This window comes from Eleutherodactylus coqui, chromosome 4 (genome assembly GCF_035609145.1).
Source record: "Eleutherodactylus coqui strain aEleCoq1 chromosome 4, aEleCoq1.hap1, whole genome shotgun sequence".
In the NCBI taxonomy this organism is placed as follows: domain Eukaryota; kingdom Metazoa; phylum Chordata; class Amphibia; order Anura; family Eleutherodactylidae; genus Eleutherodactylus; species Eleutherodactylus coqui.
Window position 1 is genome coordinate 294,137,456 of NC_089840.1, and position 26,639 is coordinate 294,164,094.

Sequence of the window (26,639 nt, forward strand, 5' to 3'; positions counted from 1 at the left end):
CACCCGTATGAATGCACCCCAAGGGTTTCGATAGACGAGCATGTTTCACAATGTGCTTCCTACTGCGCATTTTTTGTCACAGTGTATTTTGCGCAGACACCGCTCACTCACACAGGCGGGGAATCGCCCCACCCTGACTTAAATGATTAATTGGCCGGTGATTGTGGGTTTGTGCAGTGTTTAGCGCATACCTGTGTGTGCCGATGCGCATGTTTGTACACCTCCTTTAGACCAGGGTTCCCCAACTCCAGTCCTCGGGGACCGCCAACAGGTCATGTTTTCAGGATTTCCTCAGTGTTGCACAGGTGATGTAATTATTGTTGGTGCCTCAGACATTGCCTCAGGTGTTCTTACCATAGGAGATCCTGAAAACATGACCTGTTGGTGGTCCCTGAGGACTGGAGTTGGGGACCTCTGCTTTAGACCTATGGGGCTCTTTGGTGAGCGAATAAGCACAAAGCAGAGCAGGTTCTACGCGAAAATAACAGGCGCAAAAAAAAGCGAGAATGGGATTCTCCCGCACACAAAAATTAACAAAGACGTTCGTCTGCCGAAGCCCTAACAGTAAGACAATCCTTGGTTCCAATAGCAACAAATCGCAGCGCTGTGTTCACTTATCAAGCTGCTGCGGTAAGATGAACGCTGCGCTGTGATTGGTTGCTACGGGAAGAAAGGACGTCTTACTGGTAGGCAATTTTAATGGGGCCCAAAAAAATTTTTTCTGCTGTCGTCGCTAGCGAGTAGAGATGAGTGAACGTACTCGTTTAGGGTGATTTCGCAATCGAGCACTGCTTTTTTCGAGTAACTGACTACTCCAACGAAAAGATTTGGGGAGGGGCGGGGGCGGCGTGGTGGAGCGGGGGGCTAGCAGTGGGGAACAGGGGGGAGCTCTCTCTCTCTCCCCCCCACTCCCTTCTGCAACCCCCCGCTCACCCCCAGCGCCCCCCAAATCTTTTCACCCGAGTAGTCAGTTACTCGAAAAAAGCGGTGCTCGATTGCGAAATCGCCCTAAACTAGTACGTTCGCTCATCTATACTAGTGAGATATGAGACAAATGGCTGACAAGCAAGACACTAAAGCGTTTTGCGTCCTTGATTTTCACCCCATCAGGATCCCCCTCACCCCTCATTATCACAGTGAGGTCAGACGTGGGGGGCGACCACCAAACAGACGGATCGGCCGTGCAGGTGGTGGCGATGGTGACCTTCTCCCTCGTTCTCCACGTTCCCCAGACCTTACACCTTGTGCTTAGTCTACATGCCCCCCTTACTGCCCGCCATGACCTGCAGCATCCCAGAACCCATTGCATCAGTCAGTCGTGATCCGCTACAACGTGTACGGCAGGAACGTGACTGCGGGCTCCATGTGTATCCGGTGACAAAGGGGGGGCACTCCAACACCTCTTGGGGGGGGGGGGGGGGCATTCTTGATGTTGTGCAACAAAACTTTTTTGAGTTTGTTTCCATTGATATCAGATTTCTGTATCTGAGGGTCATTAAACGCAGTTCTGCGCTGTCACATCCGGAAGATGATCTGTAATATCCCGGTGACGTGCAGGTTGGAGTTTGCCCCTGTGCGGTGGCAGCAGAGGAATGCACAGTGTTAGGTGGAGGCAGCAGACGTCGCTCTGTGGAATGCTCCATGTGTTGTCCGGCAGCTGCAGCAGGCAGGGCAGCTCATTCCTGACGGTGCAGAGCAGGCACAATCATCAGCCTCCACGCTCTGTTCTTGCTCTGACCAAAGGATACACTGCTGTCCAGGGAACGAGGCTGCGGTCATGGTGAAAGACGAAACAGGTAAGTAACGCGGGTCAATTAGCACGTTGTGACCGGTTTATTCCTGTCTGACGGGTCACTCGCCTCTCTGCAGAAAGAACATCAATAAGGGATCAATAGTAACATAGTAACATAGTTCGTAAGGCTGAATGAAGACAATGTCCATCTAGTCCAGCCTGTTAGCCTCCTGTTTTGTTGATCCAGAGGAAGGCAAAAAATAGGGTGATGTGAATCCCCTATACAATGCATGCAGTGTAGATCTTATGGCTACTATGTGCCGCCATATTGGTTGTCACTCAGCTTTCCCAGATGCAGATACTTTATATACTTTCTCTGATTTTAAAATCTAGTTTATGACTTAGACCGCCAGTCATCGGCTAATTGTTAGTTTGTAGCAAAGCTCTAATTACTTGAACCCCAGTAATCAGCTAATAACTTGAGGTGCTGCTGACAGAAACTGACATCTCCTCCACCGGTACATCTCCACTGTGCAGTCATCTTCTAGGAAGGGGGTCTCTAGTGTGAGGGTCTTCCCAAATATACCAGTGCATCAAGTCTTAAAGATACAGACAAGCCTTGGAGTGCAATGGACTTTTGTGTATCAGTTTTTCCTGTGCTTAGTAATTGGCATTTGTTACTTTTTTGTTGCTTGGCTGTTGCTATTATGATGACTTCATTAAGGCCTCATGTCCACGGGGAAAATCAAATCTGCTCCGGATTTGTAACGCGGATTTGGGCCGCGGATGCAGTGCGGATGAGCTTAAAATAGTATTTTATTGCATGCGGATGACACGCGGATGCGTTTTTTTTCACGCGTGTATGCACGCGGATGGCATTTTTGCATCTGCGCGTGAAAAAAAATGCAAGACCACTGAAAAAGAAGCCAAACTTGTAATCCGCATGCAGATTTCACGCACCCAAATAAATGGCATTTAACACCCGCAGCGGATTTCCCGCACCCCATAGAGATCAATGGGGCCATCCGGAGCGTGATCCGCACCTAAATGGAGCATGTCCATTTTTTTTCATGCTCCATGATTTTTCTAATTCACATTTATTGACCATCCGCGGGTATTTAGCTACCCGCGGGTGGTCAATGCATTCCTATGGGGCGCGGATCCGCGCGCGGGTGATCCGCTGCGGATTTTAATTATTATTTTCCCCGTGGACATGAGGCCTAAATGCTCTGAAGTTTCTTCCTTTAGTAAGATTTCACACTGATCTCCTCTGCTAGAGGAAGTGTTAGACCATCACTGGGGAATCTGACTGTATTGATACATTGGAAATGATTCTATTGATACATTGTGATTCTCTTGATTTATTGTTTATAACTTTTTTTTAATACATTGCTTATTGATCATTCTAGAGGGTGATGCAAAAGTCTGGACACACCCATTTAACTGGTCTTATTAATAGAAAATAGACTTCCAATGTGTGAAAGCTTTCATCGGGAGGGAGGTCAGAGATGTTTTTGGTGGCCATTTTGAACTGCGCCATATTAAATTCAGCTAAGTTTTTTTTCAAAGAGCAAGGGAGTCATGTGATATATCATTCTTTGCTAGAATTTACTCAGAAACACACTGGAAGTGCCAGTTTTGCGCTTTCTGTACTTGTTTAGGAGCTAGGCAGAGTTTCACAAAGTGCTTTATATGAGGTATTTGATCTGTCCACAGTTCTGCTGGATGCACATGGTTAAACATTTAATCCAGTCTTCATGAAGAACTGTTGGTGATACTTCTACACAGCGCTGTAGGATTCACCATTTCAGGTGAACCACATTGCATAGTTTCCAAATACACGAGGGGCTTTAAATGGGCCCAGAGATAAAAGTACAAAAGTGTTAAGTCCGACAACTTTGGCGGCCATTAAACCAGACCTTTACACCCAATCCAGTGCCCCGGGGTACTGACATCCAGCCATCTGCATATAGTGAAGCGTGGAGTTGCACCATCCTGTTGGGAACAACGTGGGAGCTCGCAGTTCTCACTGAGCACAGATGGGAATATGGTATCTTGTAACAGCTGGAGGGACTCCGCAACGGTAAGTGATCCACCAATGAAGAAAGGCCCTGGATGTCAGACACCACTTACTAACTTTGCCCTCGCTTCACTCCTAAACAAGTAAAGGCAAAACTGAAACTTTCAGTATGTTTCTGAGTCAATTTTAGCCAAGACTATGATATGTCCCTGATATGTCACATGACCCCTTCCCATTTAAAAAAATCTAAATGGACACCAAAAATGTCTCCTCCACCAAAAAATGCAGCTTCCCTCCCGTTGAGTACTTTCACACATTGGAAGTCAATTTTCTCATTATTATGCCAGTTAAATGGGTGTGTCCAGACTTTTGCCTCACCCTGCACAGTAATCCCGGACATTGTGCTGCTTCTAATATATGGCTGGTATGTTCTGAGGATTGTGTATAGAGTATATGGGAGATGGTGGTGCACATAGCGGCGATGCTCACGTTACAGCAGCTGGGCTCACACGTGTCGGACCCCTGTGCTGTGTGGACTCTACATGTGTCACTGGAGCAGTGCAGGGGAATGTGTTCTTGTATGTCAGGAATGCTCCCAGTACAAAGCATGACACATCAGGGACAGCGAAGTGGAAACGCTGATGGCCTCCTCTGTAAATAGGTGACTGTGACCCCAGGAAGGTGGCCCCTGTATGAGCAGAACATGTTTGTAGACTATGGTGTCAGCCTGTCATTGTATAACCTGGGAGGACATTTGCATTATTTCGGTGCCCCTCCTAATTTCCCCCCCAGACCCCTCTGGTTACTTTCTGCTTTCTCAAGCAGTTCAGACTGAGAGCGGCTGAACTTAATGGACGGGCGTCTTTTTATAACTTTGGAACATTATTTATTTACATGGTTTTAAGAACTGATGTTTACATCCATCCTTTCAAAAAAATGCGCATGGCGTCGTGATTGTGCAACAAAGGAAAATAGGGCGTTCGGGACACAACATGGCAGAGTCTATGAAGAACTAAGTGATGCACCTGTCATGGTGGTCATATCACTCGTCACTCAACTTTCCCAGAAGGAGAGGAAAGGACAAGTAAAGGCCTCATTCACACCAGTGACGCGTCTTCACACCGGCCACATCACAGCTGAAAGTCACATCAATGCAGAACAGCCGCGGGCGTATTGCGTGAAAAATATGCTGCAGCGTGGAATTCCGTCGGTCGGCAAAAGTCCTCGGAATGACTTCTAATGCTTAAATAGAGCCCGCTGTCTTCGTTCCAAGCGCCGGACGTAGGTAAACTCCCTCCTCCTCCCTTTTTTTTCAGCTCCCATGGGAGTCTATGGGAGCTTCCAGTGTTTTTTGTCAAAAGAAAGGTCAAGATCTACCTTTTGATGCAGCGTGAAGAATCAGCGACCAAAAACGGTTGTCAATTTTACCTTTTTGACAGTGCGGGTATTTTTTTCTTCTCACGCGCCCGATGGGGATGAATGCGTTGGAATCCAATGCCTCACATGGTCGTAGTTTTTGACCAATGTTTTATCGCGGCTGAATAGCCACGTAAAAATGCTCTCGTGAATACGTTTTCGAAGAAGAGGAAAAGTTTAGATTATCAGTTTTCAATGAGAACATAAACATTCCCCTACGGCTGATGCTGCGCGCCAACATATGGTCACCCGCAAGGTGAAGCGAGGTCACAGCATTACTGCAACCTCAGTGTTCTCTATGGGGAAACATAATTGTAGGTGACCTTGTGACTGCAAACACCGGTGCTGCCTGTATCTCTATATTGTCACCTATAGGAGTTTATGCTCTCATGCAGTGGAGGTTACATTGTCATTTACTGGAGGTTCATCTAGCAGGAGTTACATTGTCCTGTACTGTAGGCTACAGGGTCATCTATGAGGAGTTACACTGTCTTGATTTGGGGTGACTTTGTCTTCTGTTGTATGTTACCTTGTTACCTTTTGAGGGTTACATCATTCTTGAAGTTACTTTGTCAGCCATCTGGGATTACAGCGTCATCTATGGTTACATTATTGTTTATTTCAGGGTTTGTTGTCATTTTTTGGAAGTTACATTGTCATTTATTGGGGGCTATGGTGTCCTTTATCATGGGGTTACATGGTCATTTATTGGGGGCTATGCTGTCCTTTATCATAGGGGTTACATGGTCATTTATTGGGGGTTACGTTTTCTTTTATCATGGAGTTACATGGTCATTTATTGGGGGCTACTTTGTCTTTTATCATGGGGTTACATGTCATTTATTGGGGGTTACGTTGTCTTTTATCATGGGGTTACATGTCATTTATTGGGGGTTACGTTGTCTTTTATCATGGGGTTACATGTCATTTATTGGGGGTTACGTTGTCTTTTATCATGGAGTTATATGGTCATTTATTGGGGGTTACGTTGTCTTTTATCATGGGGTTACATGTCATTTATTGGGGGTTACGTTGTCTTTTATCATTGAGTTACATGGTCATTTATTGGGGGTTACGTTGTCCCTTCTCATGGGGTTACATGGTCATTTATTGGGGGTTACGTTGTCCCTTCTCATGGGGTTACATGGTCATTTATTGGGGGCTACGTTGTCTTTTATCATGGGGTTACATTGTCATTTATTGGGGGTTACGTTGTCCCTTCTCATGGGGTTACATGGTCATTTATTGGGGGCTACGTTGTCTTTTATCATGGGGTTACATTGTCATTTATTGGGGGTTACGTTGCCTTTTATCATGGGGTTACATTGTCATTTATTGGGGGTTACGTTGTCTTTTATCATGGAGTTACATGGTCATTTATTGGTGGTTACGTTGTCCCTTCTCATGGGATTACATGGTCATTTATTGGGGGTTACGTTGTCTTTTATCATGGGGTTACATTGTCATTTATTGGGGGTTACGTTGTCTTTTATCATGGAGTTACATAGTCATTTATTGGGGGTTACGTTGTCCTTTATCATGGGGTTACATTGTCATTTATTGGGGGTTACGTTGTCTTTTATCATGGAGTTACATAGTCATTTATTGGGGGTTACGTTGTCCTTTATCATGGGGTTACATGGTCATTTATTGGGGGTTACATTGTCTTTTATCATGGGGTTACATGGTCATTTATTGGGGGTTACATTGTCTTTTATCATGGAGTTACATAGTCATTTATTGGGGGTTACATTGTCTTTTATCATGGGGTTACATGGTCATTTATTGGGGGTTACGTTGTCTTTTATCATGGAGTTACATGGTCATTTATTGGTGGTTACGTTGTCCTTTATCATGGAGTTACATGGTCATTTATTGGGGGTTACGTTGTCCCTTCTCATGGGGTTACATGGTCATTTATTGGGGGCTACGTTATCTTTTATCATGGGGTTACATGGTCATTTATTGGGGGTTACGTTGTCCCTTCTCATGGGGTTACATGGTCATTTATTGGGGGTTACGTTGTCCTTTATCATGTGGTTACATTGTCATTTATTGGGGGTTACGTTGTCCTTTATCATGGGGTTACATGGTCATTTATTGGTGGTTACGCTGTCCTATATCATGGGGTTACATGGTCATTTATTGGTGGTTACGCTGTCCTATATCATGGGGTTACATGGTCATTTATTGGTGGTTACGCTGTCCTTTATCATGGGGTTACATGGTCATTTATTGGTGGTTACGCTGTCCTTTATCATGGGGTTACATGGTCATTTATTGGTGGTTACGCTGTCCTATATCATGGGGTTACATGGTCATTTATTGGTGGTTACGCTGTCCTATATCATGGGGTTACATGGTCATTTATTGGTGGTTACGCTGTCCTTTATCATGGGGTTACATGGTCATTTATTGGTGGTTACGCTGTCCTTTATCATGGGGTTACATGGTCATTTATTGGTGGTTACGCTGTCCTTTATCATGGGGTTACATGGTCATTTATTGGTGGTTACGCTGTCCTATATCATGGGGTTACATGGTCATTTATTGGGGGTTACGCTGTCCTATATCATGGGGTTACATGGTCATTTATTGGTGGTTACGCTGTCCTATATCATGGGGTTACATGGTCATGTATTGGTGGTTACGCTGTCCTTTATCATGGGGTTACATGGTCATTTATTGGTGGTTACGCTGTCCTATATCATGGGGTTACATGGTCATTTATTGAAAGTTCCTTTATTGCAGTCTAATGTACAAAAGATGAAAATGTACAGTGGAATTTATCAGACATTCTTATTTGTTTGGGGTCACATTGTCATATAGTGGGGGTTCCACTGTTATATGCAGGTGGTCACATTGTCATCTAGTGGGGGTTACACTGTTATCTGTACCGGGTGACATTGTCATCTAGCGGGGGTTACACTGTTTTATGTAGGGGGTCACATTGTCATTCAGCGGGGGTTCCACAGTTATCCGTACCTGGTCACATTGTCATCTAGCGGGGGTTACACTGTTATCTGTACCGGGTGACATTGTCCTCTAGCGGGGGTTACACTGTTTTATGTAGGGGGTCACATTGTCATTCAGCGGGGGTTCCACAGTTATCCGTACCAGGTCACGTTGTCATCTAGTGGGGGTTACACTGTTTTATGTAGGGGGTTACGCTGTTATCTGTAGCGGGTGACATTGTCCTGTAGCTAGGGTTACATTGTTATATGTAGGGGGTCGCATTGTCATCTAGCACGGTTGCACTGTTATCCGTACCGGGTCACATTGTCATCTAGCGGGGGTTGCACTGTTATATGTAGGAGATCGCATTGTCATTAGCGGGGGTTACACAGCTGTGAGAGGCCCAATAAAAAACACTATTATATGAATGATTATTTTTACGTCTGCATTAAAATAAATGTCAAAAGAGAAGCAAATGAATTCTCATTCATCGTTCAATCTTTGGCCGTGTTTACAGTGAACAATGATTGGTTAAACTTGCACGATCCAGGTGCGTCCATCAGGGGTCACGTTGTCGCCCGTCAGGGGGTGACGTTGTCATCTGCTAAGTGTCACGTTGTCGCCCGTCAGGGGGTCACGTTGTCGCCCGTCAGGGGGTCACATTGTCGCCCCTCAGGGTTCACATTGTCACCCGTCAGGGGTTACATTGCCCCGTTTTATATATTACATTGTGTGTTTCCTGGTGTCAGCGTCTTTCAGCACTCCGGAGTCTGTGCCCGGTGACGGTGCCAGGCCCTGGTATCTATGTAGGCTACGGGGCAGAGTGACAGCTGAGTGATTTATGAATCAGTGTGTGCAGAGATAACATTCCAGCGACATAATTGGCGCTGTTTATGAAGTGGGTGTGCGGCGCTGCTACCGCTGTCATGCGTGGCCTCTGCCCTCTCTCAGTTGGTACATGTTGATAATGAACTTTTGTGCGTTTCTCCTGCACCTCCTGGGATGAATGGCTGATAGGATGAGGACATGGCGCCGCCGCTCCCCCTGCCGAGCATTGCTTAATCTGGTTTTGGGAACTTCTGTTTACTGCTTCCACCTCTTTCACAGACGCTTACAAGCTTCCATCCCTTTCATTTCTATTGGTTTTATGGATTCCAGTGATGTTGGAGTGTGTGGGGGAGGGGAGCGGTGCGGGGGGGAGAGTCCGGACTATCAAATGCTGGAGTAAAGGAATTGAGAGCCATAAAGTATTATTCAATAGACTGTGAACACGACAACTTTAGGGTTTGGTGACGTGTAACATAGCAACGACAGGGAGGGGGGATTTAATATAACTCTTCTTGTTCCTATCCAGGACCTATAATTTTCCCATTCCCACCCCCCAGGCATGAATACCAGGCAGATGGCAGGGTTGGGTTCTGTTAGGAAAGGGTGCGGATTGGGAGAGTTCCTGCCGTCCAGATCTTGCGGTGACACGGATGACAGGACTGCGGCAATGTCTGAAAAACAAGCAAAATGGCAGCCTGTCTTAAAGGGACCGACCACAAAGTTCATGCCGTCTGCACCACAACCCCCATGAACCTGGGACTGCAGTATACATTGCAGGGTTGTATGGGTTTTCAGAATGAACATACCTTGAAGACTGGCCCAAAACGGAGAGCGACGTCACGGGGAGCGCCGCCAGCTTCTTCCCACCTGCACCACATAGACTGATGGGTATCTATGTGCATTACATTGTCTTCTATCTCAGGTTACACTGCATGGTGGCTCAGTGGTTAGCACTGTTGCCTGGCGGTCCTGGGTTCCAACCTGACTCAGGACAACATCTGCATGGAGTTTGTATGATCTCCACGTGTTTGTGTTGGTTTCCTCCGGGTACTTTGCTCTCTTTCCATATTTCTAACACGTGATAATGGGGGAACTTTAAAAACCATTGTGGCCCCCATTGGGGATAGAGCCTGTAATATCTGGTGATGTAAAGTGCTGTATAAGTAAGTGATGACCTCTATCCAGGTTTACACCGTCAGGTATTGGAGTTTACATTGTCATTCACCGATGGTCATGCTCTCTGCTTTTGGGGGTTACAATGTCATTTTATTGAGGATTAGTTTGTCATCTATTGAAGGCGATGTTAGAATTAATTGGAGGTTAGTTTGTGATCCTTGGGGGGGCTACATCATCCTCTATCGGGGGATCACATGTTCATTTATCTGGGGTTAGTTTGTGATCTCTTGGGGGGCTACATCATCCTCTATCGGGGGATTACATGTTCATTTATCTGGGGTTAGTTTGTGATCTCTTGGGGGGGCTACATCATCCTCTATCGGGGATCACATGTAGAGGCGTCTAGTGGCCAACAAGCTCTACACAAGTGGAAGAAGAGGTCACTACCCACAAGGAGCCTCCGAGAGCCTCTTATAGGCCAAGGAGGGAACCACTGTTAGGGCCTCCGGTCACAAGACCGTCCATCTAATCACCACAACTCTCATCATTTACAGATCTGCCTGAGATGGAACTGCAAGACAGGTTATACAGCAAAACAACAGCTTCTTCTGGGGGCAGAAGGTTTTTTTTGACAGTGTATGGCCCCCTGCAAATGGGTGAAATTCTGGGGCGGGATTTCCTGCAGAGTTTCCACCCGTGCCCGCCTGCATGGGATTGCATTATAAAACGCAATCCTATGCACACAGCCGCAATTTGTCCTCGTTTAAACATGCGCAGAAAACAAATCACGGCACGTTCTATTTCTGTGCGGGTCTCTCAGAGGCCCGCACAAGAATGTCACTACCGACGCGCCGGCTCCGCTCTGCGCATGCACCGGCTGGGCGGCAGCCGGCACTTCCCAGAACAGAGCAGACGCGGAAGCAGGTGAGCCACACTGGTCACTGCAGGGGCGCGGGTCGGATCCCGCTGCGAGAATTCTTACAGTGGAATCCGACCCGGCCGTCTGCAGGCGGCCTATCTGAGGTCACACTTTCATATATCAGAGGGTATCTTGTCATCTCTTGGGGGTTACAACATCATTTATTGGGGATTAGTTTGTGATCTCTGGTAGGTCACACTGTCCTCTATCAGAGGGCTTTTATCATCTGAGTTTACATTGTCAGTTTTTGTGGGTTACAGTACCATTTAAAGTTGGGACAGATCTGACCGTTTGGCTCATCTGTGTTTTACATAGTAACATTGTCTTCATTCAGCCTAACATGCTATGTCTATCTAGTTCAGCCTGTTTCAACCCCCTTGTTGATCCAGAGGAAGGCAAAAACCCCAAGAGGCAGAAACCAATTAGCCCATTTGGGGGAAAATTCATTCCCGACTCCCTAATGGCCACCTGCACACGGGCGGAAATCCCGCGGCGGGATTTCCCGCGGGATTTCCGCCACTGAAAGTTTGCATAGGAGTGCATTACAATACGCACTCCTATGCACGCACTCACCCGGCCGCCGGCTCCGGTCTGCGCATGCGCCGGCTGCGCCGCAGCCGGCACATGAAAGAGCTGGGGCCGCCAGGCGCGGGAGAGTACGCGCGCGTCCCTGCAGGCTCTCGGGTCGGGTCCCGCGGCGAGAATTCTCGCTGCCGGATCCGACCCGCTCGTCTGCAGGCGGCCAATGGCAATCAGAATAATCCCTGGATCAACCTCTGATAGTTCCTACCTAAATATAAGACCCTGAACTACAAACCCGCTGGTCACCTGATGTCTATATCCTCTAAAATCCTTCCGCTCTAGAAAGACATCTAGTCCTTCTTAAACTCCTATGGATCCTGCCATCACCACGTCCTCAGGCAGAGAGTTCCATATTCTCACTGCTCTTACAGTAAAGAACCCCTTTCTGTGTTGGTGATGAAGACGTAGCGGATGTCCTCTTGTTACCGTCGCAGTCCTGGGTATAAACAGATCTTGGGAGTGATCCTTGTATCGTCCCCTCATGTATTTATACATGGTTATTTGGTCGCCTCTTAACCTTCTTTTTTCTAGAGTAAATAATCCCAGTTTTGGTGCCTCTCAGGGTATTCCAGTCCCGTCAGTCCATGTATTAGTTTAGTTGCCCTTCTTTGAACCCCCTCCAGCACTGTAACATCTTTCCTGAGCACCGGTGTCCAGAACTGTGCGCAGTATTCCATGTGGGGCCTGACAAGTGCCTTATATAGTGGGAGGATAATGTTCTCGTCCCTCGCCCCTATACTTTTTTTTTAATGCACCCCAAGACTTTATTTGCCTTTGCAGCAGCTGACTGGCATTGGTTACTCCAGTTAAGTCTACAACCCACTAGTACCCCCAGGTCCTTTTCCATCACACTTTTCCCTATTGGTACCCCATTTAGTGTATATTGGTGACATCCGTTTCTCCTGCCCATGTGCAGAACCTTACATTTATCCACATTAAACTTCATTTGCCATTTTTCTGCCCAAGCCCCCAGCTTATCCAGGTCCGTTTGTAGCCGTACATTGTCTTCTGTTGTATTAATTTTGTATCTGCAAATATTGATATTTTGCTGTGCAGCCCCTCTATCAGGTCACTGATAAATATATTGAACAGAATGGGGCCTAATACCGAGCCCTGTGGCCCCCGCGCTAGCGACTGTGGCCCAATCAGTATGAACCATTTATTACCACCCTCTGCTTTCTATCATTGAGCCAATTCTTTACCCAGATACACACGTTTTCACCCAATCCGAGCTGTCTCATTTTATATATTAGCCTATTATGCGGCACGGTTTCAAATGCTTTAGAGAAGTCCATATATACGAGATCAATAGATTCTCCCAGGTCCAGCCTAGAGCTTACTTCATCGTAGAAACTGATCAGATTGGCCTGACATGAGCGACCCTTCATGAATCCATGCTGGTGAGAGTTATACCGTTGTTCTCCTTGAGGTGCTCATCGATGGCGTCTCTCTGAAACCCCTTGAATATTTTTCCCATTATTGAAGTGAGACTTACCGGCCTGTAGTTACCAGGCTCACTTTTGGACCCCTTGTTGTAAATTGGAACCACATTGGCGATGCGCCAATCCAATGGTACAACCCCAGTCTTGATAGTGTCCGTAAATATAAGAAATAGCAGTCTAGCGATCACATCACTTAGTTCCCTTAGAACTTGGGTGTATTCCATCTGGACCCGGCGATTTATCGATTTTAATCCTCTTTAACTGGCTCTACAGTTCCTCCTGTGTTCGGTATGCAATATGTAGCGTTTATTCTGAAACGTTGGAATATTTCAGAAGAAACATACTTGGAAGTTTGGCTCGGAGCTCAGCTCTTGAGTCGAAGATTGACAGCCCCCTCCCTATATACAAGCAGGAAGAGGAGTTGTCTGTCTTTATAGTCTTGGCAGGAAGAGCCCGGTACGGCCTGTCCCTCGACTCGAGAGCTGAGCTCCGAACCAAGCCTCTAAGTATGTTTTTTTTCTGAAATGCAACAAACTTTCAGAGTAAAGCATACTTGGGCCCAATGGGCATAGCTGTCCTGGGTTCATGGTACCCATGGTTCAGGTAGCATAAACCCGCTGACAGGTTCACTTTAATGGATCTCATGTTGTCATCCATCAGTGGGTACATTGTCATTTATCGGAGCTCCTGTTGTCATCTCCAGGGCTACAATGTCATTTATTAGGAATTACTGTGTCATCTGGTGTTACATTGTCATTCATTGGAGCTGTGTGATCTCTTGGGTGGGATACATCCTCTATCTGGGGTTAGTTTATCATATCCAAAGGGGTACCTTATAGTTAATTTTGGGGGAACATCAATTATTGAGGTTACATTGTCAACTACTAGAGGATACATCATCATTAATTGGGGGCGATATTGTTATTTATTGGGGTGACATTGTTTCCTATCACAGTCGCATCACTCAGTGTTCAGACCCCCAAGGACTGGACATTAGTGGGGACTTATTGCAATACACCATCAGTTTGGGGTGCGCAGCTGATTGGCTGCAGATCTCAATGCGGATCTGTGGCTGATTTCCCCATTTCTATTTAACTCAAATTGGGGTGAATTCTGCTGCAGATCTGCACAAAAATCCGTGCAAAATCTGCAGCAAATCAGCAACACGAGACGCACCCTTAAAGAGGGCTATCCCGTTGCAATCTTGACCTTCATTACAATTCGACAAGGAGACGTCACCCAGCTTTCTATCAGCCTGAATGGCAAGTCTGGCAGCTTATACAGCCATATGGGAGCAGAGGTTATATCTGTGGATAACCAGGCAGACTGACTGCTCAGGATGTCGGGAGAGCTGGTTGACCTTCTCTATAAGAGCCGCCATATTGGTTGGCACCTGACTTGTATACTATGGTATGTGTATATATGCTGTGATTGTATTCTATGTGAACATTGGCGCAGCGTGTAACCTGTTTTGTCTCCTTGCACAGCATTCAGGATAGAGCCAGATTTTCCGCTGGGTAAGATGCCTGCGTTGCGGCTTTTCTAGCAGAGCTGAGCAGGTTGTAGATTAGTCTGGTAGTCATATCGTATATCCGCTGTAGTGTTAGTATCTGCTGCACTTTGTAATATAATTCCCGCTATTATATTCCATCTGCTGATAGTTACAAGGTCACATCATAAACCATGTAGAAAGCATAGCTGCGCCCTTCATGGCCCACTTCTAGGTTCTGGTCTGGAGCCTCTCATCTCTGCAGAGTTGTTACTTTGTTACTTCCTGGCCTTGAGCTGATACATTATGTCTTCTGCTACAATGTGATTGTTCTCAGCAAGAGAAACGACGTAATCTTGTAGATATGAGACCTTTTAATGGCTAACAAAAATACATGATGTAATAATAGCGAGCTTCCGAACCAACGCAGGGTCCTTCTTCAGGCTTATAGATTGGATCTGAAGAGGCATGCATATTTATACACACTTATAACATACATACTTATGACACGGCACAGATACGGATACACACACACATATATATATATATATACTTATGACAAGGCACAGATATGGATGTGATTGGTTCGCACTTAAAAGGAATTCTGCAACAGCGAACAAACTTTTTTTGTCTAGGCACTGATAGCGGAGTGAAAGTTTCAGAAGACTAAGACTGAAAGAATTCTTTCATGATAAAGAGGACACAGGCCTTTCAAGCACACAAACACAGGATAAACTTGGGGCCAAAAAGAAGTCTGATTGGACACCCCCTCCTGGCCGGAATCGCACCTTGGACAAATACATAGACTCCTTTAGGCATGCGGTGCAATCCACTATACTGGACAAGCATGGAAGTGAAACATTTAATATCAATATGCAGGAAAGAAGGGCCATCCATGCACTTAAGAGCAACAAGGAAATCGCCATTAAGCCTGCAGATAAGGGTGGTGCTATAGTCCTCATGAACACATCGGACTACAAAAAGGAAGCAAACAGACAGCTGACGGACACCAGATACTACACCAAACTGAATCAAGACCCGACACAGAAATATGTGAGGGAATTGAGAAGGGTCATCAGAAGCCTGTCTGTGGGCTCCACAAAACTTCTGGACTTGATACCAGAGGACCCCAAGGTGGGAACATTCTACATGCTTCCAAAACTACACAAAGCTGGCAACCCAGGAAGGCCGATTATCTCAGGTGTGGGAACCCTCACTGAAGGAATCTCAGGATGGGTGGAAGGCATCCTCAAACCACTGGTGAGAAACACAACCAGCTACCTGCAAGACACCACGGACCTACTGAACAAACTGTCAACCGTAGGTCCCCTCCCCAATGGCACCATCCTGGCCACTATGGATGTGGAATCCTTGTATTCCAACATCCCACACGAGGATGGACTGACTGCCTGCCAGGAACACCTTGAGGCCAATGGGGTCGCCTCTGATGCAGTGCTACAACTCACAAGATTCATTCTCACACACAATTATTTCTCCTTTGGCGAAGAGAAATTCCTGCAACTCACAGGGACTGCCATGGGCAGTAAAATGGCACCGCAATATGCCAACCTTTTTATGGCAAAACTGGAGAGTGACCTTCTGGCCTCTTGCCCCAGCAAACCATTGGCCTACTTCCGCTACATTGATGACATCATGATCATCTGGACCCACACCGAACAAGAATTAATAAAATTCCATGAAAGATTCAATGCATTCCACCCACCATAAAACTGACATTAAGCTACTCAGATACAGAAATCAACTTTTTGGACACCACCATAGAAATACAACTCAATACAGACATCCCTATACCGAAAACCGATTGATCGGCCTACATACCTCAGATGGGACAGTTTCCATCCTAAACACATCAAAAAGTCCTTCGTCTACAGCAAGGCCATCAGATACAACTGGATCTGCTCCAACCCAACGGACAGAGAGGAACATTTGTACCATCTTAAAAGAACATTTCTAAATCAGGGCTACCATCCCACCTCAATTGATGACCAAATCACCAGAGCCACCAGGATACCCAGAAGTCAACTACTCCAATACAAGGAGAAGGAAAGAAACAATCGTGTGCCTCTAGTAGTGACCTACAATCCGCAACTAGAGATACTAAGGAAAACCGCAAGAAAACTCCACCATACCCTGCACAAGGATGACCGTCTGAAAACCATATTCCCGGACCCTCCGCTTCTGTGTTACAGGCAGCCTCCTAACTTGAGGAACTTTATAATCAGGAGTGCAATGTCCTCAGGCACACAAAAAGGAACTTATCCCTGTAATGTAAGGAGCTGTAAGACCTGCTCACATGTACTGACTGTGGACAGGATACGGATCCCCAACACACAGCAAGCAGGACTATAAGATCCCGGGACATTTACATGTTCCTCGTCCAATGTGGTGTACCTGATCATGTGCAGTAAATGTCCTGTTGGGGGTCTTTATGTTGGAGAAACAGGACAGAAACTGAAAGCCAGGATGAGATCTCATCGCCACACGATTGAACACAGAAAAAGGGAACTGCCTGTGGCCGAGCACTTCTCTAACCGTGGACATGACATAGGAGATATGAGAGTCTTGATATTGAAGGGTGGTTTCAAGTCACAAAACCACAGAAGAATTTGGGAATATAAATTGATAACAACCTTTGACCTGCTGAAAACGGGGTTAAACTATTCCCCAGGATTTATGTGTGAATGGGAAGTGTGAGACATTTATTATACAGATAAGACCCCCATCAACAGTAATTCAGGGACCATAAACTTCTTTCCCTTATCAGTGCTTAGCTAAAAATCCTTGTGTACCTCTTGTAGCAATTCAAGCCTGCCCGACCCCCCCCCCCCCCAACAGTAATTTAGGGACCATAAAACTTTCACTCCGCTATCAGTGCCTAGACAAAAAAAGGTTTGTTTGCTGTTGCAGAATTCCTTTTAAGTGCGAACCAATCACATCCATATCTGTGCCTTGTCATAAGTATGTATGTTATAAGTGTGTATAAATATGCATGCCTCTTCAGATCCAATCCATAAGCCTGAAGAAGGACCCTGCGTCGGTTCGGAAGCTCGCTATTATTACATCATGTCTTTTTGTTAGCCATTAAAAGGTATCATATCTACAAGATTACGTTGTTTCTCTTGCTGAGAACAATCACATTTTGCTCTACTGGCGACACGGTACCAGATCTTTGTTTTCATTTCTGCTACAATGTAACAGAGCTGCAGCCCTCAGGCTGTGCTCACATGTCTATATGATTACCACGTCTTGCACGTGCGCTGTACGCCCGTGTGATATGCGGTAATTGCAGGCAATCAATTACATTGCCTTTCACAATTTCACTCACATTAGCATATTGGAATTACGTAATCCATGAGTGCAAAAATGAACGCAGCAAGTTCTATTTTGCCGTGTCTATATGTGTAATAGAGACCATTGTTCCCTATGGGCGCATATATAAATGCACCCATACGCAATTTCACTGTATATGCGCTGTTGCTTTACGGTGGCTCAGGAAACCTAAACAAAGAACAAAAAGGTGGACTGCGCATGAGAGCGGGCGTGAGATACGCTGTCAGTACAACTTCGCTGACATACGTGGCAGTATGCCAGGCCACCGCCAGCTCCACAGCGGTAAAGCGTTGTGTGACCCACGCAGCGTTTGACGCTTACGGCTATGTGAGCCCGACCTAAATGTGAAGTGGGATTTATTTATAGACACCTCAGCACTTAGGAGATTCGTTTTCTGACTCCGTTCGGGGAGTCAGAAAACGGCACCCCTGGCCGAACGGATCCGTCTTATGACGGAATCCATCGGCGCCAAACCGACCCCCATTGACTATAAAGGGATCCGTTCTATTTCCTGCCAGAAGTCTGCGCTCTTGCGTCCCATTTTATATCGGCGACCAGGGGCATAACTATAGGGGATGCGGTTGCACTCGGGCCCAGGAGCCCGAGTAAAGCATTATAGTTGGGGGCCCTGTTACAAGTTTTGCATCGGGGCCCGGGAGCTTCACGTTACGCCTCTGCCGGCGACTGAGGTTCTGAACGGAACGAACCCTAACGCTCCTCCCCAAATGTTTTATCACCTTGTCATATCTTTGTCACGAAACACAGAGCTCTGTGACCGCGGCAAAGGGCTCCAGATCGCCCGCATTGGGGCACACTTACCCACAACCAGCTTTTCTTATGCCAGTTTTAGTGCAGAGCTCGCTGGAGTGAAAGGCGACAAGTTTGTTAAAATGTGCACACCTCCTAAGGCCTCACGCACAGGTGATGTTTGCTGCGCACTCCGGGGCTGGCCTCCGCCTCCTAGTTCCGCAGCAATAACCCCCCATAGGATACGGTGGAAAACTGATTCTTCGGGCACACAAGCAGAAAAGCAGCATTATCCGTTTTTCTGCGCTTCCGCACAGACAGCTTCCATTGAAGTCGATGGAAGATGTCCGATTTGCGGCACATCTGGAATTGGCATTCTGGATGGGCCATGGATTTCACAGGAAATGCAAGCCATGCGGACCATCCGCAGTATAGAGAAACTGGAAGAAGACAGGTACACAGTGTCACCCGCCGCGGTCAGGGACAGATTCCATATCTGGATCCAGATGTGCCATTAGGGTGCTTTTATGCAGAATTAGCGCACAGGACGCACCCAAATACGCAGCTGTGAAACTCCATACCAAAGTCCACAGGTCTAAATGTCGGTGCATCGGGGATAATTTGTAATCCCGCTACCGCCCCTTTAATGCATATGGTACCAGTCTATTCTTTGCGTTTCGGTGGATACTTGTACGGACATCGGACGGTCCGCAGCAGGAAGTGCCATCATTTTACATTTCAGCTGCAACTTAGTAATAAAAAAACTAGTTGTAAGACTATTCACACGCTCTTATGCTTTTAAGAGGAAGCTGAGCTCCCCTGCAGACATTGCCATCCATCATACTGATAGATTAATGGAGGGGCAGCAGAACTCCGCATCCTTACTTCATGTGTATTTAGAGTCGTATCCGGCTTCCAGGGATTACTATACTAATGCGCCAGCACAGTGTCAGTAAGGAGCTCCTCCGGGATCAGCCGCATCACTCTTGCCAGTTGTGTAATATAGTACCATTAGTACAATCCCTCCCATCAGACACATCACAATGTACAGTGACTCCACTAGCAGTATAGTGAGTGCAGCTCTGGAGTATAATTCAATGACTAACTCAGGTTCAGTACAGGATAAGTAATGTATGTACACAGTGACTCCACCAGCAGAATAGTGAGTGCAGCTCTGGGGTATAATACATGATGTAACTCAGGAGCAGTACAGGATAAGTAATGTATGTACACAATGCCTCCACCAGCAGAATAGTGAGTGCAGCTCTGGAGTATAATATAGGATGTAACTCAGGATCAGTACAGGATACGTAATGTATGTACACAGTGACTCCACCAGCAGAATAGGGAGTGCAGCTCTGGAGGATAATACAGGATGTAACTCAGGATCAGTACAGGATAAGTAATGTATGTACACAGTGACTCCACCAGCAGAATAGTGAGTGCAGCTCTGGGGTATAATACAGGATAAGTAATGTATGTACACAATGCCTCCACCAGCAGAATAGTGAGTGCAGCTCTGGAGTATAATATAGGATGTAACTCAGGATCAGTACAGGATACGTAATGTATGTACACAGTGACTCCACCAGCAGAATAGGGAGTGCAGCTCTGAAGGATAATACAGGATGTAACTCAGGATCAGTACAGGATAAGTAATGTATGTACACAGTGACTCCACCAGCAGAATAGTGAGTGCAGCTCTGGGGTATAATACAGGATAAGTAATGTATGTACACAATGCCTCCACCAGCAGAATAGTGAGTGCAGCTCTGGAGTATAATATAGGATGTAACTCAGGATCAGTACAGGATACGTAATGTATGTACACAGTGACTCCACCAGCAGAATAGGGAGTGCAGCTCTGGAGGATAATACAGGATGTAACTCAGGATCAGTACAGGATAAGTAATGTATGTACACAGTGACTCCACCAGCAGAATAGTGAGTGCAGCTCTGGGGTATAATACAGGATGTAACTCAGGGTCAGTACAGGATAAGTAATGTATGTACACAGTGACTCCACCAGCAGAATAGTGAGTGTAGCTCTGGAGTATAATACAGGATGTAACTCAGGATCAGTACAGGATACGTAATGTATGTACACAGTGACTCCACCAGCAGAATAGGGAGTGCAGCTCTGGAGTATAATACAGGATGTAACTCAGGATCAGTACAGGATAAGTAATGTATGTACACAGTGACTCCACCAGCAGAATACTGAGTGCAGCTCTGGCAGATAATATAGGCTGTAACTCAGGGTCAGTACAGGATAAGTAATGTATGTACACAGTGACTCCACCAGCAGAATAGTGAGTGCAGCTCTGGGGTATAATACAGGATGTAACTCAGGGTCAGTACAGGATAAGTAATGTATGTACACAGTGACTCCACCAGCAGAATAGTGAGTGTAGCTCTGGAGTATAATACAGGATGTAACTCAGGATCAGTACAGGATACGTAATGTATGTACACAGTGACTCCACCAGCAGAATAGGGAGTGCAGCTCTGGAGTATAATACAGGATGTAACTCAGGATCAGTACAGGATAAGTAATGTATGTACACAGTGACTCCACCAGCAGAATACTGAGTGCAGCTCTGGCAGATAATATAGGCTGTAACTCAGGGTCAGTACAGGATAAGTAACGTAATATAGGTAGTATGTGTAATATACTATGCTTACGCTGTCAGATGCAAGAACCTGATGGAGAGAGTAGTAGTATGAGGCTAACGAGTAGCAGTAGTATAATCAGTAGTATTGAGGGCTCGTTTATAGCATTATACGGGAAATTGTCTGATTTTGATACTTTTGCCTTATTTCCTCTTTTCTGTTGGATGATGAGTGTTTTCCTCCGCACGCTCTCCTCTGTCCCGGGCAGGGTGGGTCCCTGTAGTCCGGTATGGAATGGTTGGAATGACTGTGTTGCCCCATATCACACTGGGCCCCAGCGACAGGGGGGCGTGGGGACATTTTTGGATGGTCTGTCTGAGATAATGTGCTGGGATGACAGAAGTCTTATCTGCCCTCTCAGGAAACACTTCCACCCTGGAATTCCTGGTTTGTGGAAGAGAACCCTGATCTCCAGAGTCCATTATAAAGTCGTATACTGTGTGCGTGCTTCTATATGTGTCTGTCTGTCTATATATGTGTGCGTGCTTCTATAGGTGTCTGTCTATATATGTGTCTGTCTTGTCTATATATGTGTGCGTGCTTCTATAGGTGTCTGTCTGTCTATATATGTGTGCGTGCTTCTATAGGTGTCTGTCTGTCTATATATGTGTGCGTGCTTCTATAGGTGTCTCTGTCTATATATGTGTGCGTGCTTCTATAGGTGTCTGTCTGTATATGTGTGCGTGCTTCTATAGGTGTCTGTCTATATATATGTGTGCGTGCTTCTATATGTGTCTGTCTGTCTATATATGTGTGTGTGCTTCTATATCTGTCTGTCTATATATGTGTCTGTCTGTCTATATATGTGTGCGTGCTTCTATATGTGTCTGTCTGTCTACATATGTGTGCGTGCTTCTATAGGTGTCTGTCTATATATGTGTGCGTGCTTCTATAGGTGTCTGTCTATATATGTGTCTGTCTGTCTATATATGTGTGCGTGCTTCTATATGTGTCTGTCTGTCTATATATGTGTGTGTGCTTCTATATCTGTCTGTCTATATATGTGTCTGTCTGTCTATATATGTGTGTGTGCTTCTATATGTGTCTGTCTATATATGTGTGTGCGGTTGTTGCTGTATGTTTCTGTTCATCTGCATGTTTTTCGATGTGTGTTCTATTTGTTTTTCTGCTTCTTGGTTGTTTTGAGTGTTTCTTCATATTTCTGTCTTTGTGTTCTTTTCTGGATGTTTGTCTATTTGTGTGTTTTGATGTTTGTAGCTTTCTGTGTTTTGTCGCTCCTCTGTGTGTCTTTCTATGTTTCTGTATGTTTGTGGTTTGGCTTCTCTGTGTAGTTGTTTGTTTCTGTGTTTGTTTATTCTACACATTTCGGTGTATGGGTGAGGCCGGGCTCACACGGGCAGATTAGACTCCGAATGCGGGAGGCCCGCAGCAGGTTCCGGCTGTGAGCCGTGCCGGTGACCCTGCGTACCGTCACTGTACTGCAGATGACCGCAGAGCACGCCGGTGGTCATGTCCACTGGGGTTTTGTTTGTTTATTTGTATTTCCCACACTATCGTTTAGCAATAAATCGTGTACCCGCAGCCCGTACACCATACACAATCATTACTGTGTATGGGCTGCGGGTCGGACGGCCTCCATGGACATCAATGGAGGTCGTCTGCATGGATTCCACCGCAAAATAGAGCGTGCTGCGATTTTTCTTCCACTCGCAGTTTGTATCCGTGAGTGTGAATGAAAAACCGAAAATACATGCCACTCAATGGCTTTATTTTACCGTGGATGATCCACGGAGATGGTGATCGCAGAATCCACCATACAAATCTACCCGTGTGAGCCCGGCAGGAGGCTTCTGTGTGTTCCTGTATATGTGTGTGTTCCTGTTGTGTTCTCTATTTATTAGTGTATGTTTGGGTGTCATTCTGTGTGTTTTTTTTTTTATGTATCCTGTGTGTGTTTCTATGTATCCCGTGTTTGTGTTTCTGTGTGTGTTTCTGTGTGTGTGTCTATGTATCCCGTGTGTGTGTGTTTCTGTGTGTGTGTGTGTGTGTGTCTGTGTATCCCGTGTGTGTGTGTGTTTCTGTGTATCCCGTGTGTGTGTGTGTGTGTGTTTCTGTGTATCCCGTGTGTGTGTGTGTGTTTCTGTGTGTGTGTGTTTCTATGTATCCCGTGTGTGTTTCTGTGTGTGTTTCTATGTATCCCTTGTGTGTGTTTCTGTGTGTGTTTCTATGTATCCCGTGTTTGTGTTTCTGTGTGTGTTTCTGTGTATCCTGTGTGTGTTTCTGTGTATCCCGTGTGTGTGTTTCTGTGTGTGTGTCTATGTATCCCGTGTGTGTGTGTGTTTCTGTGTATCCTGTGTGTGTGTTTCTGTGTATCCTGTGTGTGTGTGTTTCTGTGTATCCCGTGTGTGTGTGTGTGTTTCTGTGTGTGTGTGTGTGTGTGTTTCTGTGTGTGTGTGTGTTTCTGTGTGTGTGTGTGTGTGTTTCTGTGTGTGTGTGTGTGTGTTTCTGTGTGTGTGTCTGTGTATCCCGTGTGTGTGTTTCTGTGTATCCCGTGTGTGTGTTTCTGTGTATCCCGTGTGTGTGTTTCTGTGTATCCCGTGTGTGTGTTTCTGTGTATCCCGTGTGTGTGTTTCTGTGTATCCCGTGTGTGTGTTTCTGTGTATCCCGTGTGTGTGTTTCTGTGTATCCCGTGTGTGTGTTTCTGTGTATCCCGTGTGTGTGTTTCTGTGTATCCCGTGTGTGTTTCTGTGTATCCCGTGTGTGTGTGTTTCTGTGTATCCCGTGTGTGTGTTTCTATGTATCCCGTGTGTGTGTTTCTATGTATCCCGTGTGTGTTTCTGTGTATCCCTTGTGTGTTTCTGTGTATCCCTTGTGTGTTTCTGTGTATCCCTTGTGTGTTTCTATGTATCCCGTGTGTGTTTCTATGTATCCCGTGTGTGTGTGTTTCTATGTATCCCGTGTGTGTGTGTTTCTGTGTATCCCGTGTGTGTGTGTTTCTGTGTATCCCGTGTGTGTGTGTTTCTGTGTATCCCGTGTGTGTGTGTTTCTGTGTATCCCGTGTGTGTGTGTTTCTGTGTATCCCGTGTGTGTGTGTTTCTGTGTATCCCGTGTGTGTGTGTTTCTGTGTATCCCGTGTGTGTGTGTTTCTGTGTATCCCGTGTGTGTGTGTGTTTCTGTGTATCCCGTGTGTGTGTTTCTGTGTATCCCGTGTGTGTTTCTGTGTATCCCGTGTGTGTGTGTTTCTGTGTATCCCGTGTGTGTGTTTCTATGTATCCCGTGTGTGTGTTTCTATGTATCCCGTGTGTGTTTCTGTGTATCCCTTGTGTGTTTCTGTGTATCCCTTGTGTGTTTCTGTGTATCCCTTGTGTGTTTCTATGTATCCCGTGTGTGTTTCTATGTATCCCGTGTGTGTGTGTTTCTATGTATCCCGTGTGTGTGTGTTTCTGTGTATCCCGTGTGTGTGTGTTTCTGTGTATCCCGTGTGTGTGTGTTTCTGTGTATCCCGTGTGTGTGTGTTTCTGTGTATCCCGTGTGTGTGTGTTTCTGTGTATCCCGTGTGTGTGTGTTTCTGTGTATCCCGTGTGTGTGTGTTTCTGTGTATCCCGTGTGTGTGTGTTTCTGTGTATCCCGTGTGTGTGTGTTTCTGTGTATCCCGTGTGTGTGTGTGTTTCTATGTATCCCGTGTGTGTGTGTGTTTCTGTGTATCCCGTGTGTGTGTGTGTTTCTGTGTATCCCGTGTGTGTGTGTGTTTCTGTGTATCCCGTGTGTGTTTCTATGTATCCCGTGTGTGTTTCTATGTATCCCGTGTGTGTTTCTATGTATCCCGTGTGTGTGTTCCTGTGTGTGTTTCTATGTATCCCTTGTGTGTTTCTATGTATCCCATGTGTGTTCCCTTGTGTGTTTCTATGTGTCCTTTGCATCTCTGCCTTTTGCGTGTTCCTGTGTGGCGCTGACAGCTGGCTGTGGGTAGGGATCAGGTCGGACTGTCAGCTGTCAGCCATGGACACGAGTTATTTCCCTGGATCCTACAAGCATTCCTCTGCTTTCTGGATGGGGACTTTCATCCTTACGGGGCGCCCTACAGAATAACGTTCTCCCCGCTCTACTTATCTCCAGGCAACTAAAGGATCTGACCATTGACATCGAGACAATTTGATCCTTCTTTCCCCTGACACCTGGGGGGGCGCCATACACATTAGATGAGGTTTAGTCCCGCTCAGCGATGTACTGTGTATAATAGTGACCGGCCTGCCAAGTCATACAGTGAATAGTGGGAAATTCTCGCTTCTACTACACTATACAGCTAAGAAGATTTACTGTTCACGACTCTGGGAAAGCTGGGTGATGACCTTCGCGGGACCTGTGTACTGCCTGTCGTAACCGGGGATTTTTGGGGGACAAACTTACTCTTTATCCTAAAGTCCTTCTCTAGGAATCCTTTTACAACAGTGCCAAGTCCTGATCCGGGCTCAGTTGGAAAGCATGGGGGTCATATGTGATATGATATGGGGGAGAACAGTCATACATGGTATGCTATGCGAAAAGTGGATCATACATGATGTGCTATGGGGGAGAGGGATTATACATTATGTGGTATGGGTGGAGGGGAGACATATATGGTATGATACGGGAGAGGTAAATCATACATCATGTGGTATGGAGGGGGAGTCATACATGGTATGGAAAAGGTGGATCACACATGAAGTAATACGGGCGAGGTGGGGGGGAGTAATATATGATATGGGAGAGGTGGATCATACATGTTGTTGGGGGGGCAGGGAGGAAGTCCTACATGGTATGATATGGGTAAGGTGGATCATACATGATGTGATATGGTGGAGAGGGATTATACATTATGTGGTATGGGTGGAGGGGTGTCATATATGGTATGATACGAGAGAGGTGGATCATACATGATGTGATACGGGCGAGGTGGCGGGGGGAGTCATATATGATGTGGGAGAGGTGGATCATACATGATGTGATACATTGTGACGTGTGCCCCAGTGAGCCGTGTTCCTGTGTGACCTTCCAGCTCTCGCCGCTGTCTTTTGAGCTCGGGTCCTGGAAACAAATGGACTGGAAAACGTTGACTTGTGAGCTTTCCATTCAGGCCGGGGACAGCAGCGTCAGCAGCATCTGCTTTTTCAGACCGTCCAACATTTTGTACAAGCAAGATCAGCGTCTGTGTCTGAGCGCCCCGCGCAGCCGTGACTGCAGGACCCCAGGCTGATATCTGTCTCCGCCAGGACACCCCAGACCCCCCCAGACCCCCAGCCACAGAATCTAATAACAGGGGGTGCTGTATAGCAGGGATCCCGTGTCCTCTACAGTTATGTTCCTCCCTGAGCCTCCTAGTTCAAGAATAGAATGTCAGAAATACAGTTAAGACTGACACAAACATTACA

At 46.2% G+C, this 26,639-nt stretch overlaps 1 protein-coding gene across 3 annotated transcripts in view; it reads left to right on the top strand.

Moving 5' to 3' along the window:
- Positions 1 to 26,639, top strand: part of ABLIM1 (actin binding LIM protein 1) — a 509,502-nt gene that overhangs the window by 350,112 nt on the left and 132,751 nt on the right. Inside the window, exon 1 of one of the 3 annotated variants that reach the window (XM_066601404.1) lies at positions 1,668 to 1,796. The exons of the other annotated variants lie outside the window; for them this stretch is intronic. Within the exon in view, the coding sequence (XP_066457501.1) occupies positions 1,778 to 1,796 (19 nt within the window). The 5' untranslated portion in view covers positions 1,668 to 1,777. Of the gene's footprint in view, positions 1 to 1,667; positions 1,797 to 26,639 lie in introns of those variants that run through there. 3 annotated transcript variants of the gene reach the window in all.